This window comes from Perognathus longimembris, chromosome 17 (assembly GCF_023159225.1).
Source record: "Perognathus longimembris pacificus isolate PPM17 chromosome 17, ASM2315922v1, whole genome shotgun sequence".
Lineage (NCBI taxonomy): Eukaryota > Metazoa > Chordata > Mammalia > Rodentia > Heteromyidae > Perognathus > Perognathus longimembris.
The window spans coordinates 17,414,054-17,433,932 of NC_063177.1; the positions used below are offsets into that span (position 1 = coordinate 17,414,054).

Below are 19,879 nucleotides of genomic sequence, written 5' to 3' on the forward strand. Positions count from 1 at the left end.
ACTGTTGTGTTGGCCAAACCACCCAGCTTCATCTGCTGGATGAGGCTGGGAAGAGTCACAGGACTACATGAAGGACCAACTGTAATAAACTGTATGAAACCCTAGATAAAACACATGATCCACACAAGGGTCAGTGATGGGGCTAATTCAATACAGTTTACACAGTTTTTACTGAGATACTGTTTGCATCCAGGTATTGGGAATTTCAGGGTAAAAGAAGTCGAGTGACAAGTAGGACTGAAGTTTGGTTGTTGCTGGGGATGATGAGGTGACCAGCAAGGAATGGCTACTTAAAGATAAAGAAGCTAAGTGGAGAGGGAGTCAGAGACTGTCTAATCTTGTAATATTTCAGCAAATATCAGTGGAACAAGCTGGACTAACCCATCTGTAAGCCAGGAGAGATAGCAGATGGTCCATAGGATGAATGACTGCCAAGTGCCAGGGACACCATCAGAAGGTATTACAAACAAACAAAAAAAGCAAAATTTGAATTTAAAAAATACAGCTGCAATGGTTTGGTTTCACCTTCTAAAGTAACTCTATTAAAATTCCTTCAAACTAATTCTTAAAAAACAAAAAACCAACCAACAAACAAAAAAAAACAGACTGGGAATGTGGCCTAGTGGTAGAGTGCTTGCCTAGCATACATGAAGCCCTGGGTTCGATTCCCCAGCACCACATATACAGAAAAAGCCGGAAGTAGCGCTGTGGCTCAAGTGGTAGAGTGCTAGCCTTGAGCAAAAAGAAGCCAGAGACAGTGCTCAGGCCCTGAGTTCAAGCACCAGGATTGGCTAAATAACTAAATAAATAAAACAAATTCTTGTCCAAAACACTAGGATGCTCAGCCTCAATGATGGAGTTTAAATTCAGTACCTTGCACTTATATGCCTTGAACTACAATTTTACAGAGCTCTGCTTTTGTAGTGGCTAAGATCACATGCCATGAGCTACTGTATCTTGCCTCTATTATGAATTTTAAAAAATATCCAACTGCTGTGGGAAAATGGCCTATAACAGAAACAGGAAGACCAGTTTGTGGGCCAATGTATTGTTCTAGGTAGGGTCAGATGGGGGCTGTGTCCTAAGATAGTGATGTGGAGACAGAAAAGCAGCCAGATTCGGGATAGATTTAGGAAAGAGATGGGCTGGGAATGTGGCTTCGTGGTAGAGTGCTTGCCTAGAATGTGTGAAGCCAGCCCTAAGTGTGATACCTCAGTATTACATAAACCGAAAGAGTGGCAGAAGTGGCAATGTGGCTCAAGTGGTAAAGTGCTAGCCTTGAGTGAAAGCAGCTCAGGGACAGTTCTCAGGCCCTGAGTTGAAGCTCCGGACTGGCCATTTAAAAAAAAAAAAAAAAAAAAGATATGGGGAAGAGAGAAAGGTGGGGGCTGAGGGTATGTGGAATGTGCATCAAGACTTGCTAAGAAAGCACAAAAGAGGAAAAAGGATGAAAATGAGTCAAAGAAGTCAAAGATCATTCTTTAGCCTGTGTAACTGTGCTGTCATTATCTGAAACGAGGTTCCTTGTGCAGTAGTGAGGGCACAGGTTCTGGATTTGTCAGACCTGAGTTCAAGGCCAGGCTTTGGCACTTAGGAGTGTTATTTAACTTCTTTAACACTCAAGAGGATTTTTTGCTTTTGTTTTGTTTTGTTTTGCCCTTGTACCTACCTGACTATTGTGCCTCTCTTAATGAAGCAATTCAGAGAAAAGTACAAGCTTGGCGTTTAATGTCTTAACCACCCCAAGTGACATCCCGTCTCATTAACTTGTCTCTTTGGTTCTCTCCAGGAAATGAAAGCCCAGGGCCCATCAACTGACAAATGAAAAAGTACAGAGCAACTCTCTCTTCTCCCAGCTATTGCCCTGTACATAGAAATGCCATGATACACGATATAAACCCCAAGGGGTAAATGTGGCCTCTGATATTAAGGGGGCTGTACTGCTGCTCATATTAATTTGCTGTGGTAAAAGAACAAGTCTTTGCAGACAGTGGCCCTGGGTGCAAAAGCCACACTTCTCCTTCTTGCCTTGTAGCTGTTATAGATCACTGAGAATTACTAGTTTGTGTTTAGATTTTCAAGTACTCAGGTGACATCTTTCATGAACATGAAACCACAAGTTGGCCAAGAACTGAATGAATTTTCAATTTTAAAAGAATCCATTCTTTTGGCTATGATGACTGTTGATCTCAAGTCCACACAGGAAGAGAAAAATTCTTTATATAGCAAGTTAATCCCACTGATTAAATCACATGGGATTCCAGTACCTCCAAAACAATAAGGGCTGTAGGACAGCCAAAGTTGTCTCACTAGTGAAAGAGTCTGGCTTTGGTCAGGCACAGTTCTGAATCTGGTGCATTCCTGCCTACACAAATCCCTCCTTCAGGCCCTTGCAGGACATATCACATTAACAAAGAAGAAACTCTGAAAATTAAGACTAATCATCTTCCTTTCCCTGGAGGCAAAATGCTTAACTGTGTTTGTCCTTAAAGAGCTGAAGGCTTTGGCTAACAGTACAGCTCATAGGCTCAGGGCTGCGCACCTGTTGTTTACTATCCACGCCCCCCCCCACACCCCTGCCCAACTCCTGCCACCACACGTTGTGACATATACTACTGCTCTCTGCCTACAACAGCCTATGCACCTATCTGCTTCAATTTCTCACCTTCATGCCCCTGCATACAGAGGGAGCTTGAGAAATATTTGTGAATAAAAGCTGCCAAGATGAGGAGTCTTCAAAAAGGCATCCTTTTCAGAAACAAGGACCTTGTTTTCTCTGTTCTGTAAACAGAACAAAAGTCTTGTGCACTAGTGCTTACCAGGGAGTAACAAAAGCTTACTCTGGAATATCAACTGGGGATAACTCTTGGATCTTTATTTATTATTTTTTATGTGGTACTGAGGAATTGAATCCAAGGCCTCATTCATGCTAGACAAGCTCTCTATCGCTAAGTCACATTCCCAGCCCCAGATCTTTCTTTTCAAATGTTTTCCTCTCTCTGAGTTTTTCAAGAGCAGATATTACTTTTGTTTTGGTGAACAGGATATGTATCTGAAGAATAAAAATGATTTCTAATGCAATGCCTACCGAATTCTGTAAAATCCTAAAGTTGCAGTTTAGCTCATACAACAAAATTTACCAATAAAAGTGATTTACAATTCAGTGGTTTTAGTATATGTACAAGCTCTTCAACCACCACTACTATCTAATTCCAGAAGATTCTTACTCCCTCAAGAAATCCCATGGCCACTAAGTGTTGGTTCGCAATTCTCCCCTTCCCACATCTTTTGGTCTCCATAGACTTGCTCATCCATTTCAGTAAAAGACTTTTTGTGTCTGGCTTCTTTCCTTGGGCTTAGTGGTACAAAGTTCACCTGTGTTGTAGTATGTTAGTGCTTGACTTATTTTTTAAGGCTGGATAATATTCCACTGTATGAACAGATCATTTTTGGCCATGAACTGACTTCTGGAATATTTCCACCTTTTGGCTGTGATTAGCGCTGCCAGGAACATTCATATATAAGTGGGTTTTTGTTTTTTTTAAATAAACAAATCTTTTCCTTTTTCTTAGGTGTACACCTAGGAGTAGAAACTGATAGTTAACAAAAATTCAAGCCAGGTATGGTGGCACAAGTATACAATCCCAGCACACAGGCTAAGGCAAGAGGATTCTAAGTTCAAGCCTAGACTGTACCATATAGGCAGATCCAGGGCATTTGGGGCTTCAATCAATCTCAAACATATCAAAATAAAAACCAAATGACCCTTAATATCAAGAATCAGTGCTGGGGGGCTGGGGATATAGCCTAGTGGCAAGAGTGCCTGCCTCGGATACACGAGGCCCTAGGTTCGATTCCCCAGCACCACATATACAGAAAACAGCCAGAAGTGGCGCTGTGGCTCAAGTGGCAGAGTGCTAGCCTTGAGCGGGAAGAAGCCAGGGACAGTGCTCAGGCCCTGAGTCCAAGGCCCAGGACTGCCCCCCCCCCCAAAAAAAAAAAAAAGAATCAGTGCTGGGAGAGATAGCTATCACATTCGTAAGAACTTATAAGAATTCAGAAAGTAGTGTAGCACAGAGGGAGTATAAAATTTTGTAGTGTCTTAGAATTCACTTGCATTGTCAGAAAACAATTCCAAATGTGAACAAAAACTTGCTCACAAAAATGTTGATATGGCTTTATTTATAAAAGCAAAATCAATATATTAAGGTCTACAAGAAGAGAATGGTTAATTATATGGAGTGTCTCACAGTGTTTGAAAAAGGACTTCAGAATGACATATTAAGAAAAGTAGAATATAAAATTCTGTTAACACGTTATATGCAAAAATGAACTCAAAATGGAGCAACAACCTAAATGAGCCTAAACTACATACCATGTGGAGGAAACAAGCAAATCTTTCCAACTTTGGACTGGGTGAGTGTCTTGAATGTGATATAAAACATAAGCTAGAAAAGTAAGATAAAATGGACTTCATAAAAATTATGTGGTCTGTGTGTCAAAGGACACTATCTAGAGGGTAAAAAGAAAATCCAGAGAGCTACATGCTGGTGTTCATGCTACTCAGAAAACTGTGACCCAAGGATCACAACTCCAAGCTGGCCTAAGTAGCAAAGTCTGCAAGATCCCATCTCCAAAACAACCAGCAAAAAGCTAGACTGGAGGCATGGCTCAAGTGGTAGAGAAATAGCACATGAGTATACAAAGCCAACGGAAAATGTGAGGCCTAGAATTTAAGCCCTGGTATCAGTCCAAAAAAGAAAAAAGGAAACCTAGAAAGTCAGAAAAGTATTTGCAAATTAGATGTATAGGATGTGATAAAATATTTAAAGAACTCCTATATTTTAAAAACAAAAAGACAACTCAAATAGATGAACAGCTCCTAAGCTATGGCAGGACAAGATAGGTTCTGACACACCATTGTACTGGAAGGAACGATGAAGCAAGATAATGAACCCTGTATGTGAAAAGCTGGGAGAAAGAAGTGAACATGTTTTGTTGTTGTTGTTGTTTTAACTTTATATTTTGGTGCCAGTTCTAGAGCTTGAATTCAGGGCCTGAGCCCTGTCCCTGGGACTTTTTGTTCAAGACTGACACCCTACCACTTGAACCACACCTCCACTTCCAGCTTTTTGGTGGTGCATTGGAGGTAAGAGTCTCACAGACATTCCTGCCTGGGCTGGCTTTGCTGTAGTTCTCAGACTCCAGCCTCCTGAGTAGCTACGATTACAGCCATGAGCCACCTATACCGGAGGATTGAATATTTTCACCATGGAGAAGTAGCAGGAGTTGACAAACATGTTAACCCCGATTAAAGCACTAAACAGAATACGTACATATAGAGATATTTTATGGTGCTTAGAGGCCCAGTTTTTCTGTTTTTTATGTACCAGTTAAAAATAAAGTTTTATGCTTGTAATCCTATCTCCTCTGGAGAAGGGGACAGCAAGATTATGGGTCAAGGGAAGCCTGAGGAAAAAGTCAGTGAGACCTATCTTAAAAATAAGCCAGAGCCTGGCACTTGTGGCTCACGCCTGTAATCTTAGCTACTCAGGAGGCTGAGCTCTGTGGATCATGGTTCAAAGCCAGCCTGGGCAGGAAAAGCCCATGAGACTTTATCTCCAATTAACCATCAGAAAACCAGAAGTGGAGCGGTGGCTCAAAGTGGTAGAGTGCTAGCCTTGAGCAAAAAAGCTCAGGGACAGTGCCAAGGCTCTGAGTTCAAGCCCCATGATTGACCAAAAGAAAAAAAAAATGCCAGAGTGCTCATTTCAGCAGCACATACACGAACACTGGAACAATACAGAGAAGATTAGCATGGCCCTGCACAAGGATGACATGCAAATTCATGAAGTGTTTTCTATTGAAAAAAAACAAAAACAAAAACAAGCTGGCCACTGGTGACTCAACGTGCAGTCTAGCTATTCAAGGTTCAAATCCAGCCTGGGCAAGAAAGTCTGTAAGACTCTTATCTCCAGTTAACCACCAGAAAACTGAAAGTGGAGCTGTGGCTCAAAGAGGTACAGCACTAGCTTTGAGCACAAAAGCTCAGGGATAGCATCCAAGCCTTGAATTCAAGCCCCACACCATAAAGAAAAAAGAAAAAAGCCAGAAGCCCAAGCAGGAATGCTCATAAGACTCTTATTTCCAAAAGGCTGCAAGTCAAGCTGTGGCTTAAGTGGCAGGATAATAGCCTTAAAGAAAAGAGCTTCCAGGATAGCACCCAAGCCCTGTGTTCAAGCCATAGGACCAGTCCCCTGCCCCCCTCAAAAACAAACAAACAAACAAAAAAGAAAGTAAAATAAGAACCAAGGAAGGGTGGCTGGATTAGCATAGGAGGATGAACATGTGTGGTAGGAGTAGTTTGTTTGAATGGATGAAAATAGATGAATGAAACCTATTGATAATGTTTTAAGATGTGAGGTGTGGCTCAAGTGGTTGAGCTTCAATCTAGCAAGCATGAAGCCCTAAGTTCAAACTTCAGTACTGAAAAAAGAAAACCAAAAGTAGGGAGGTATAAGGGAGAATGATGGAGGGGGTGAGGTTGATTAGGATTATTATATACATGCATAGAAATATCACCATGAAACTCTTATTTGGAAAACTCATATATGCTTAAAAAAAAAAAAAAAGACCAGCCTTGGTGGAACATACCTATGGTACCAGCTATATGGGAGGCCTAGACAGAGGGACTGAAGTTCAAGGTTAGTCCAGGCAAAGTTAATATAAGACCCTATCTGAAACACAAACTAAAAAGAAAAGGACTGAGGGCATGGCTCAAGTGATACTGTACTTACCCTGAGTAAGTATAATAAATCTCTTAATCCATCAATAAATAAATGATCGAATGAATAAAGGTTGAATTTTAAAAAATGGGCTAGGAGCTTGATTAGGAGATTTATCTACTGAGTGTACACAACTGACCCAAGCATATGAAGAAAGGTTCACTGTCACTGGTCATTAGGAAAAAGAACATCAAAACCCCACTGAGATACCACTTTACATCAGGAGCATGGCTGTAACTTAAGAAAAGGAAAGTAACAGGTGTTGGTAAGAATGTGGAGAAACTGGAACTCAGCTGCCTTGCAGGTGGGAATGTAAAAGAGTGTTGAAACGCCTCAAAAAGTTAATCCTCCAATTGTCTTATTATACTCTCAGGCATATTCTCACAAAACTTATTTATATAAAAACACATGCACAAATATTCACAGTAGTTAAGAAGCAGAAACAACTAGACATGGTGTCCTAAACCTGTAACCCCAACACAGAGGAGGTACAGGCAGGAGGATTGTGAATTTGAAGTCAACTTGGGCTATACAGGGTGATCCTGTTTCAAAACAAAAACAAAGCAAAGCAAACCAGTAAATAAGTGGGACTAATCCAAATGTTCATTAGCTGATGAAGAGATAAAATGTGGCATATCCATTTGATAGGATATTATTCAGCCATAGAAAAGAATGAAGTATTGACATAACAAAACACTGACAGGCTTGGAAAACACTGTCCTCAGTGCTGGGGGCCAGGCACAAAAGACCCACATGGTATGACCCACTTATGTGACATGTCCATAAGAGGTTAATCTGGAGTAAAAAAACAGAGCAGTGGTTTCCCAGGGATAGAGGTTAAGGGGTGGCAGAAATGTTCTGGGATTAGACTGTTGACATAGGGGCAAAACCTTGTAAATATACTAAAATCCTTAAATTGTACATTGAAAAGATGAGGCTTTGTTTTTATTATTCTTGCTTGTTTGTTTTGCCAGTCATGGGGCTTGAACTCAGGGCCTCGACACTGTCCCTAAGCTTCTTTCACTCAAGGCTAGCACTCTACCAACTTGAGCCACAGCACCACTTCAGGCTTTTTCTGTTTATGTGGTACTGAGGAATGGACTCTAAGCACTCCACCACTAAGCCACATTCCCAGCCCCAAGATGGAGTTTTTGAGTGTGAAATTTTATTACGAGAATTGTATTTCAACTTAAAAATTAAAACAATTTCAGAAAAAAAAATGTATTTAAAATACAATGTCTAGGCTGGGGAAGGTTCAAGTAGTAGATTCCCTGTCTAGCAGGCATGAGGCCCTGAGTTCAAACCCCAACTATCGGCAGCATATTAAAAAAAAACACAAAATCCTCATTTATGAGGGAAAATAAATGTCTTTTTTTCCTGATTTTCCATTCTTGCCTATAATTTTCACATTTTTCTTTCTTGACTTTGTGTTGCTTTCTCCTTAGAAAGAAATTAGAAGTTAACTTCCCTTAGGAAAATGAAAGAAAAAATTCCTTTAGCATCAAAAAACCATTTATAAAATATTTCACACTGGCCAGTTCATGCCTTTAATCCTAGCTACTAAAGAAGTGGGGATCAGGAGGACATCAGTTCTAAGCCATTCTGGACAAAAAGTTAGCAAGACCCTTATCTTAATAAATAAGTTGGGCATTGTGATGCACATTTGTAATCCCAGCTAGGCAGGAAGCATAGATAGGAAAATGGAGGTATGAGACTGGCCTCAAACAAAAAGTATAAGGGCTTGCACCAGTGGTAGAGAACCTACCTACCAAGTGTGAGACTTGAGCTCAAATTCCAATACTACTCCCTGCTCCCCCCCCAAAAAAAAAATCCCACTGATGTGAACTCAATGGGTAAGGGAAGAATTGTTCCTTTATTCAAAACAAAAGTCTTGGGAACTTCCCTTTTTTTTTTTTTAACCACTGTCCTAATGCACTTGCTGAGGCATGGAGTGAAATACTTGATGCAGGCTTTCATAAGTAACTGTAAACTCAGTATGGTCGTATATGCCTGTACTCCTAAGCACTCAGGAGGATGAGGCAGGAGGATTACAAGTTTGGGGCCAGCTTGGGATATAATAAGATCCTGTCTCAAACAAAACCAAATAGAAAGTTGCTCTTGCAGCTTCTCTATAATTTTAAAAACCAGGCTAGTTGCTGGGTGCTGTTGGCTCATGCCTATAATAATAGCTACTCAGGAGGCTGAGATCTGAGGACTGTGGTGCAAAGTTAGACTAGGCAGGAAACCCACAGAAAAATCAGAAGTGGAGCTGTGGTTCAAAGTAGTACAGCACTAGTATTGAGTGAAAGGGCCCAAGGACAGCGCCCCAGACCCTGTGTCCAAGCCCCATGACTGACCAAAAATAAAAATAAAAACCAGGCCAGTATACATGTATATTAAGATGATCTCCATAAGTCCAATGACAATTCTGTTATGACAGGAAACCTATGCACTGGCCAAGTGGAAAGGAAATCCCATAGCACGCAATGGGAAAATTTATTTTATTTTATTTTAAAAAGCGGGGGGGACCTTTCAAATTCAGTGAGGCAGTCTTAGAAATCTAACCTCATCGACTCTGCTTTCAGCAGAAGGTTGAATATAATTTGTTCACCTTCAATCTAATCATCAAGTCACTCAAAATGCACACGGATATAGTTAAATTACATCCAGACATTTGCTTTTCATTTCAAAGCATTTGAATTTCCAGACTACCTTGAATCCTGCCTACAGGGCCAGGAGTTGAGGCAACAGGATGAAGCAGTGGCAGGTCTCTCCCCCTCTCCTTCCTTCCCTCAGTGCTGGACATGCAGGACACCATGCAGGACACACTGTAACTTGACAGCGTTGGTCCAGCACAGACAACGCAAGCCTGTCCTTAAGTCTAAAGTGCAGCTCTCAAGAAAGAGCAAAGGCAATGCTTTACAGCCCTTGGCTGGAAGGAGCTGGGCTGTGGCAAGTGTTTCTTGTGAGGTATCCACTTTCAAGATTATTGTCTCTGTTCCACTGTCTAAGACATCAAGGGTTTAAAAGGTCCTGTGTGACACAGGGAAGCTGGCAAGGGAAAGAGTAGCGCTGAGGGCAGGTATTAGCCAGGGAGGAAGCAACAAGGCAGGATCTCTGGCCAACTTGGCTTCCTGGCTGACTTACTGCCTGGTTCATGATCGTTTTCCAAGGAATTCATTTGCTAGCTTTCTATGAAACGTGGCATGTATTGAAGTGTATCAAGTTATACCTTGGTTTATTTCATAGGCAATTCTGAAACTCTTAACAAAATGGTGGCCAAAAAAGTATTTTTAAACTCTGTCCTGGAAGTAAGCAGCACAGGAGAAGGCAAGGGGCCAAAGAGAAGCAAGTCTTTGGCTGGGTGCTGGCAGCTAGACTGGGAATCCAGTGGCCTCTTCCTCATGCCCTGCTGTACACAAGGCCAGAGGCCATGACTGGCTCTTCATGGGCCTTCCTCTGAGAGTTGGGGTGACCCCTAGCAGCCCAGATTGAGGTGACAGCAGGCCCAAACTCAGGTGAACATCAGCTATAGTAAGAACCCATACATCTCCCACAGCCAGACCAGACTGCCTAGTTGAAGAGGCCATAGTTGAAGGCCATGGGGCACCCACTCTCAGGAGATGGAACGCAGGCTGGAGGCAGATCATGACATCTGGACATGGAAGTTTGGAGAAGAGTACAAACTTCCTGAGAAAAGTGGAATGATTGGGAGAGGACAGCTGACAAACGAGTGAGGTGAAAAGAGAGATCTAGTGTTCAGCAGGATTTTCCCATCCAGGATTTATAATCTGCAAATCTCTTACCAACTTGACAGGAGAAGAGATAGCATCTGAATGACTGGACAGGAGATTTACAAATGTTCTGCTAGAAAACTTCAAACAAAGAAGACCAGATGGAAAAGGACTGAGGAGAAAGGTTTGAGGGTTCCTGGATGACCAGGAACCACTACCATCCCAAAGCACAGCAGCTGCTAGGATGCCTGTACCTGATGGAAGGAGTTAAAGTGAATAGGGACCCTGCTGCCCTGAGAAACAAACACCTCCCATGCTACCCCCTTGAGACAAAAGGAGTTTGACAATCAGCCAACTGCCACTGTGACAGGGCTCTACCTGTTTTCCACAAAAGAACATTGTCTTTGCAAACTGAAGTAAAGCTCACTTTGGTTTTTCAAGCTCTGTCCTGCTTAGCAGCCTCCCTTGTCTTCAGGGGCTTCTCCTGCCCGTACTACTCTAGTATTTTCGACCTCTGGGGGATTTCTTGGGCAGATAAGAACTCCAGTGTGTCCCAGAACAGACCCAAGTTTATAGCTACCCAATTCATCATATACAACAGGGCTACTTGTTCACCTGTGATCCTGGAGCTCCAAAGGATGAGAAATAAAGGCCAGTTACCCCAGACATTGGTTTCCCATCCAGCTACCTCAGGAAGGTCTTACCATGGTTCCATCTGCTAGGGTACAGCCAGAGAAACGTTTTGCAAGAAATCCCTCAAAGTTAGTTGTTCTCTGAATTGCAAAAAGAAGCAACTTCACTTCAATTTCCTTAGCTCTGGCACGCATGATCTTGGAAAGTTCTGCCCTTCAAAATAAAGATAAAAACACTGTCAAACAAACTGATTGGCCATTTGAAATAGGACAAGGTAAATAGGTAACATGTAGAAAAGCCACATGTGCGATCATCTTTAACCATGAGGTCTGTTACCCACTTAGCATAAGGTCTGAAGAATAGAATTTATGATGGTCCTCTTTACCCATAGGGAACACAGACAGGAACACAGTCCATGCTTGAAACCACAAAAACACATCATATTTCACAAGTACTACATTTTTCTTGTACATGAATTTATCTATGGTAAATGTCATTTATAAGCAAACTAAGAGAATAGCAATAATAACTCAGAATAAAATAGAACAACTGTAATAACATACTGTGATGAAAGTTATTTTAAGATGTATGAACTGCTTATTTGTAGAATTCTGCCCTGGAAATGAAACAGTAGATAAGGGGTTATTATACATGTGGTAAATATGAATGTAAAGCTGGGCATTGGTGGCTCGCACCTGTAATTTACTCAAGAGATTGAGATCTGAGGATCCCAGTTTGAAGGTAGCCTGGGCAAGAAAGTCCATAAAACTCTTACCCCAAGTAATCACTAAAAAATAAGAAGCAAAACTGTGGCTCACGTGGTAGAATGCTAGCCTTCAGCAAAAAATCTCAGAGACAGAGTCCAGGCCCTGAGTTCAAGTCCCAGGACCAGCACAGAAAAAAATTTTTTAAAAAAAGAATTAAGGTAAAATTATGTACCAGTTAAAAAGGGATTTTCATATTAATTTGATAATATGGTTACTACTACTATCTTCAAACCTTCCAGTAATTTATTAATGACACCATGAAGCATTTATCTAGTATTTAAAAAATATTTATATATATATCTCCTATATAATTTCATGAAATCATGGGTTTCTGAATGACAAAGTCCTACATCTTCCAGAGTTCAATAGGTATCTTTTCTCCTAGACCTGGGACCCATGAACTGTAGAATGCCCATGCTAAAGGTGACATGTAGACCGTTGGCTGCTTCTTCCCTGTGGAGGTGTTCTGTTTCAGAATATAGGTTATTAGGGAAGAGTGAGAGGCTGAGTTATTGATAAGTACTAAGCCGTCGGGCTGGGGATATGGCCTAGTGGCAAGAGCTCTTGCCTCATATACATGAAGCCCTCGGTTCGATTCCCCAGCACCACATATACAGAAAATGGCCAGAAGTGGTGCTGCAGTTCAAGTGGCAGAGTGCTAGCCTTGAGCAAAAAGAAGCCAGGGACAGTGCTCAGGCCCTGAGTCCAAGGCCCAGGACTGGCAAAAAAAAAACAAAAAAAAAAAGTACTAAGCTGTCATCATCTTCCCACACAAATAAAGAGCAAAATCAAACAAAGAGCCTCTAAGTTTATCTGAGAGTGATGTATCTGTAGGACATGAGCAAAAACTCTAACAATAAAAGCTTGGCAGCAGCACTACTAGTAATGGAGACAAAAGCAGATCCTGGTGCTCACAGGGATGGATCGCTGGTTGGCTTTGGAAACCTCTGGTCTCCTGCAGCCTGCATTCTCACATGCCTGGTTGTGGAAGAGATAAGTCACTATTGGTTGGTCGGTAAAGTAGGCCATTAAGAAGTCTGGAGCCGGGGCTGGGGATATGGCCTAGTGGCAAGAGTGCTTGCCTCATATACATGAGGCCCTGGGTTCGATTCCCCAGCACCACATATATAGAAAACGGCCAGAAGTGGCGCTGTGGCTCAAGTGGCAAAGTGTTAGCCTTGAGCAAGAAGAAGCCAGGGACAGTGCTCAGGCCCTGAGTCTAAGCCCCAGGACTGGCCAAAAAAAAAAAAAAAAAAAAGAGGTCTGGAGCCAAGCAGGGAACTGAGGTTGGGGGTACAGTTGGTATGAGGTAAAGAGGTAGAATTTTGTGGAATCTGGTTGTGGTGTCCAGTCTATACAGTTGAGCCAGAGGATTGGTTTTGAAAACTTAATCAGCACCAGAGCCAACAGTGAGTTGCAATTTACCTTGTCACGTGGCAAAATTCTACGGCGATTCTCTCAGTCATGTACCACTCCCGTGGAAACATCCGGCCATATTTCTCTTCATAATCCACAAGCTGGCGTTTCACCCAGGCATAGCGTCTATCAATTTTGTCTAGCCAGGCGACCTCAGGAGGGTGGGGAACAAAAACCATCCCAATATTTAGAAACAGTGATGATAGTTTAGTCAGACAAGCAAAAAACACAGAATCAAGAAAAGGCTACCCTTATTTACTTGAACCAGAGGTTCTTAACCTAGGGTCTAACAATAGTCTATAAATTTCCTGAAAAGTTTTATGTACAGGTGAACTTTGCTGGGGAGAAGATTTTCTCCAAAGGGACAGTGATCTCAAAATGGTTCAGAATCACTGACCTGTAATATCAGTCCCTACAATTCAGTTTAACAATCAGTACTATCATACAGGTATAGTAACAAAGCATAGACCATTAGATTCATCAACACTGTTTCTCAATAAAATTCAAGGGTTACATCAGACCTCATCTGGTCAGTACTTACATCTTGGTTCTCTTGAAAAAGTACCAGATACTCTGACAGATGCTGTTTAATAAACTTTTTGATGATTTCTTGTTTGATTCTTGGGTCCAAAATATTAGCAACCAAACAGGCATCTCGCAGGACATTGCTGGGTCCACCTGGCCTCTAGTAAAAAAAAAAAACACACACACCAGTTCAAACACCAGAAACAACCTTTAGATATCATGGTCTTTAACAGCTGCTGCTTCTTGTTTCTCTCTTATTGTTATTACTCCCTCTCCCTGGACACTCACTCTTTCTACTATGCAAGGATATTTTAGTTACTTATTCCTCAATGAAAGAATTACTAAGATAGTCTCACAGTAGCCAACATAAAATTATTCTGTGAGTCAGCAGTTAGGCAATGTAGAAAACAGGACCAGCTAGGATCACAGGAAATCTTACTATCTAAATAGCAAAAATGTGAGAGGCCTAAAGAGTCAGAGTGCTAGTAGCTCTCATGTTAGAAACTCTGTTGTGCCACATTTCCCTAACAAACGCTACCTTTCTTGTTCTTAAAGGCTCAAACAAGGTGGCAGCTTTAAAACATAAAACTAGGCCAGGCACTAGTGGCTCATTCTACTTGTAATCCTAGCTACTCAGGAGGTTGAGGATCTGAGTATCACAAGTGGAAGCCAGCTCAGGCAGGAAAGTCTATAAGACTTTGATGACCAATTAACTACCCAAAAAGCTAGAAGTGGAATTATGGCTCATGTGGTAGAGTACTAGCTTTGAGCAAAGAAGCTCAGGGACAGTGCCCAGGATTTGAGTTCAAGTCCCCATGATCGGCATACACAAAAAACAAAATAAACATAAAAAACCAGGTTCTCAACCACCAGCCTTGTTGCATTGATAATTAAGAACCCAGCAGCCAAAGGTGAAATACTGAAAAGAACAGTGGTAGAGAACTGGGGCTGCAAGGGTGCATCATGATGAAAGTCTCTGTTACAGCCAAAGATAGTTCCATCTCACTGAGCCTTTCTGTCTAGTTGGTCACTGAACAAATGTGGGCAAATGATGTCTTGCTTGTACAGAAAACAGTTGGAATTTAGTCATGACTGAGCTAGATAATCCCCAGCTTTGGAGAAGTTGCTCAACATCATCCGAAAAGTAATGGGATTGAATTAGGTTAAGATTCTTCTGAATTTTTATTATTATGAATTTTGGCCAATTCTGGCCAATGCTACCCATCTAAATTAAAGCCCAAGTGTTTCACAAGTGTCCAGTCAGTTGTTAGAGACCTTAACTGTTAACATGCATCCTACTCCAGACTGAGTGGATCTTAGGCTGGCTGCTCAGCTCTGGAATCTGGATGCACTTGTTTGATCTGATAGAGAAGCCATGGAGGCCAAGTCCTACAAGTTCAGAAATTTTCATTTACAAAAAATATGGAAATATATTATTTTAGTATCTTGATCCATTTGCAAAACAGTAACAGAAACACAAAGCCTTTTAAAAAAAAAGTTAACAGTAACAACAAAGCCCCATCAAGTCACTCAGCCAGAGAATAGGGAGGCAGAGAGGGTGAGGGGTGCTGGGGGGGGGCAGGAGAAAACGAGGGAGGGGTAACACTGTTCGAAAATAAATGTACTCATTACCTTACTTATGTAATCATCTTTACAATGCAATAAAAAAAAATTAAGGGGGAGGGGCTGGGAATGTGGCTTAGTGGTAGAGTGCTTGCCTCGTATACATGAAGCCCTGGGTTTGATTCCTCTGCACTACATATACAGAAAAGGCCAGAAGTGGTGCTGTGGCTTAAGTTGGGAGAGCCTTAAGTAGAAGGAAGCCAGAGATTTGCTCAAGCCCTGAGTTCAAGCCCCAAGACTGGCAAAATAAAGGGGGGGAGAGGGAGGCAGAGCATAAAAGAAAAGCATTTAACTTTTCCTGACTTGGTGGGACCTGGAAGAAAACCTACAAAGTAGGCCATTGGTAAATAATGAAGATGGTCTTCGCTCACATCTTCTGAAGTCTTCAGAAGTGATCTGGGGCAGTAAAGCACAGAAAAGCAGATTGGTCTAGGAAGAGACTAATGGTCACAATCAGACTTAAAATCCTTCCTTGCTTCTCTGATCTTGGTTTTCTCAGTGGCCAAAAGAAATAATGTTTTTCTAATGTCTACTCCCTCCCTGAGGTACACCAGGTGATTAAGGAAGATGAGTTTCTTAAAGAAAAGTGCTTCACAAACAAATACCTGCTAATTGGCAAACAACCACAAAATATGAAGACATTAAAATCAGGAGCAAGTTGCCTATAGAAATCTCCCAGTTGGGTGATGGGACTCTTATCTCCAATTAACCACCAAAAAGTCAGAAGCGGAGCTGTGGCTCAAGTTGTAGAGCACTGGCCTTAAGCAGAAAGAAGGAGGAGGAGGAGGAGGAGGAGGAGGAGGAGGGGGAGGAGGAGGAGAAGGAGGAGGGGGAGGAGGGGGAGGAGGGGGAGGAGGAGGAGGAGGGGGAGGAGGAGAAGGAGGGGGAGGAGGAGGGGGAGGTGGGGGAGGAGGGGGAGGAAGAGGGGGAGGAGGAGGAGGGGAGGGGGAAGAGGAGGAAGAGGGGGTGGGGAGAGGGGGAGGAGGAAGAGGGGAAGGAGGAGGAGGAGGAAGAGGAGGGGGAGGAGGAGGAGGAGGCAGTAGCAGCGCAGCAGCAGCAACTCAGTGACAGTGTTCAGGCCCTGAGTTTAAGCCACAAGAATGGCAAAAAAGAAAAGAAAAGAAAGAAAGAGGGAAAGAAAGTAATTTCCCAAAGCTAGGGCAACCACCAACGCCTACTTCCTAAGTTTCTTTTAGAGAGGACAAAAAAATTAAAATATTTCCAGTTATTGAATTATAGAGCAGATCCAGGAAATGGGCCTTGGCTCCTAAATGAATATATATCCTCATCTCTACCCACAGAACAGAGCGAGGAAGGCTGCTGGCCTGGATGCTTCAGGTCACCTCCACCTTCAAGGGTTCTTTCTATTGAAAGAGTTTCTGAGCTTTCTGCCCACCCTGACTCATGTGAAGCATTGGGATGACATGTGTCACAAGAATGTGAAAGATGGAGTTAATCGCAGTTACCCAGCACAAGTGACAGCCAAGAGAGAGAGCGTGGAGATGTGACAAGTAGAAACAACAGCTCACAAACGAAAGCTTTGAGGCCTTGCAAACAAATACAAACAGCCATACACCACAAGTGATCAAAGTAGGCATTAATTCTGAAGAACAGGATTTTGATCATTAAAAATGAGTCTCTCTCTGAGAGTTACATAAGCCCCCGACACTCCTCCTAGTAGTTTTCACCAAACTGAAACCAATAAGTTACATAACAGTCCTAAAAAACATTGTGGCTTGAAGACTTTTGAAAAATTTAAACACAGCCATGTTAAAACAAAACAAAACAAAACAAAAAGGCTTTACAGGCCAGACAAAATATAAGGTTTGACATACATAAATTAAACCAAAACAAATCCTTATTTTTTTATGCTGGAATGACAATTTTTGGGGATATTTAAAATAAAGGGTGATCTCAATAACTTCAACTAATTTGACACAGCCAGAAAACTTCTGGAATATGCTTAAAGGACTACTGTAGCGACCATGAACCATGGAGAGGATGGGGTAATATCTAAAGCCTGCAAGGAAAATGCAAAACAATACCTTGGTTCCCTGGGAAGGAAAAGCTTCTTCAAAATCTGCCAAGATCTGCTGTCCTAACTCAGTCTGAGCAGCCTTCACTCTGTGTGGAAAAGGGAACATATTAATGCCTGGCTCAATTTTCACATACTTGTATGTAAAGTGGCTAGAACTGTTGACGTCTTTAGAGATCAGCCCAGACTATCACCCAAAGCTGTACACCTAGATAAGGAAAGTCACACATTAGTTTGTAGCAGGTTTAGGACTAGGATCCTGGACTCTGATTTACTCTTGTAGCATAAATCTTTAGTTGTCGCTTGTTTATTTTTTCTTTTTGTGCCGGTTCTGGGGCTTGAACTCAGAGTCTAGGTGCTGTCCCTGAGCTTTTTTGCTCAAGGCTAGCACTCTACCACTTGAGCCACAGCTCTCCTTCCAGTTTCTTCGTGGTTAATTAGAGGCAAGAATCTCATGAACTTTCCAGCCCAGTATGGCTTCAAATGGTGATCCTCGGATCTCAACTTCCTAAGTAGCTAGGATTATAGGTATGAGCCACCTTACCTGGCTTTTCTAATTCTCATAGTTCTTCTAGAACACTTATCACCTGCTGTGAGGTATGAATGTTCATCTCTACAAATTTTCAGTGAGCATAGCTATGCGTCAGGAAAATGTTATACCACAGCACCAAATCAAACACAGTCTGTTCTGGACTGCAGGTATAAAATTGCTTTCCTATTCCACAGAGTACAAAATAGGAAGAGGGTTATAGACTGTCTCACAGTGGAACTGGGGGTTTTGTTTTTGTTTTAACCCAGAAACAAAACAAAAGATCAAATTAGCCTTTAAAGAAATGAACAAAAAGAATACTCTCTAATTTTTAAAATTTATTTATTTATTGTCAAAGTGATGCACAGAGGGGTTACAGTTTCATATGTAAGGTAGTAAGTCCATTTCTTATCAAAGTTGTTACCTCCTCCCTCATTTTTCTCTACTTCCCCCCTCCCCAATTCCCCTCCCCTCTAATTTTTTTTTTTTTTTTTTTGGCCAGTCCTGGGCCTTGGACTCAGGGCCTAATCACTGTCCCTGGCTTCTTCCGGCTCAAGGCTAGCCCTCTGCCACCTGAGCCACAGCGCCCCTTCTGGCTGTTTTCCATATATGTGGTGCTGGGGAATCGAACCAAGAGCTTCGTGTGTAAGAGGCAAGCACTCTTGCCACTAGGCCATATTCCCAGCCCCTCCTCTAATTTTTTTTTAAGTACCCAATGATCAAAAGAACTGTTCATCAAGAGGAAAGGCCACTGAGTGAATATTTAAGTTCAGGATGTTGTGAACAGGAAGACTGAATTGCAAGCACAACCAGTCAGCAAAGAGAGAAAAATACTTAATGATGGCCTACACAGGTACTCAAGAAATATTGTGGCTTGAATGAGAGAGGAGAAGCAGCTAGAAGTGCACTGCACACCTGCAACTGGTCAGTCCTATCCTTCAAGTTCTCCTCCAGCTGCCTGCCCAGCTCTGAGGCAGCTGGTCATCTTCTGATCCTGAGGCAAATGCACCATAAAATAGCATGGTTTCTTGCTTGGTCTCCACCCTGCTACTTCTGGATTAACTTTATAAAGTTTCTAGAAATAGTGAACAACTCAAACCCATGATTTCTTTGGCTACTACAGAATACCTGGCAACCTGATATGATTTTGTTAATGAGGGGATAGGCATGACCTAGAACAATATGTTTCATCCTGGTTATAGTTATGCCTATTCCAAATACTTTGCAGGGTTTTCCCACTGCCTTCAAAACTTTTTCAAGTACTTTATATAGTCATGTTTATAGCTTGTTAAGCTAGTTTTCAAGATAAAATGTGCTAGAATAGCACATCATCAGAATCAGGGCTGCCCACCCCAACTCACTCAAAAGACAATGAATGGGAAACTTCCCTTCACTATGAATTCTTTTTTGTCTATCTATCTATCTATCTATCTATCTATCTATCTATCTATCTATCTATCTATCTATTTTGGTCATGGGGCTTGAACATGGGGTCTGGGCACAGTTTCTAAGCTATTTTGCTCAAAGCTAGTGCTCTACCACTTTAAGCCACAGCTCTACTTTTGGTTTTCTGGTGGTTAATTGGAGATAAGCGTCTTACTGACTTTCCTGCCCTGGCTGGCTTTGAACCGTGATCCTCAGATCTCAGCCTCATGAGTAGCTAAGATTATAGGCGTGAACCACCAGCACCTGGCGAGTGTGAATTTTGATAGAAGAAAGAATGTGCCTCCATGAAACTGTATCTCAAGGTATCTTGCGACTCTCAAAGAATGAGCCAGCAGCTATATCCCATGATACTAGATTGCTTCCACAGGCTCAAGACCTCAGATCCT

The 19,879-nt window shown here is 41.9% G+C and overlaps 1 protein-coding gene and 1 non-coding gene across 2 annotated transcripts in view; one reads left to right on the top strand and one right to left on the bottom strand.

The window, feature by feature from the left end:
- The window catches only part of Vps53 (VPS53 subunit of GARP complex), a 124,545-nt gene that overhangs the window by 58,121 nt on the left and 46,545 nt on the right, over positions 1 to 19,879 (bottom strand). The window contains exons 8-11 of the mRNA XM_048367241.1: positions 17,529 to 17,607; positions 13,877 to 14,020; positions 13,345 to 13,487; positions 11,224 to 11,365 (exon numbers count right to left, since the gene is read on the bottom strand). Of these exons, the coding sequence (XP_048223198.1) occupies positions 11,224 to 11,365; positions 13,345 to 13,487; positions 13,877 to 14,020; positions 17,529 to 17,607 (508 nt within the window). The remainder of the gene's footprint in view (positions 1 to 11,223; positions 11,366 to 13,344; positions 13,488 to 13,876; positions 14,021 to 17,528; positions 17,608 to 19,879) is intronic.
- On the top strand, positions 5,763 to 5,868 carry LOC125366657. Its single transcript, XR_007213944.1, has one exon. It is a non-coding gene; the product is annotated as a U6 spliceosomal RNA (small nuclear RNA).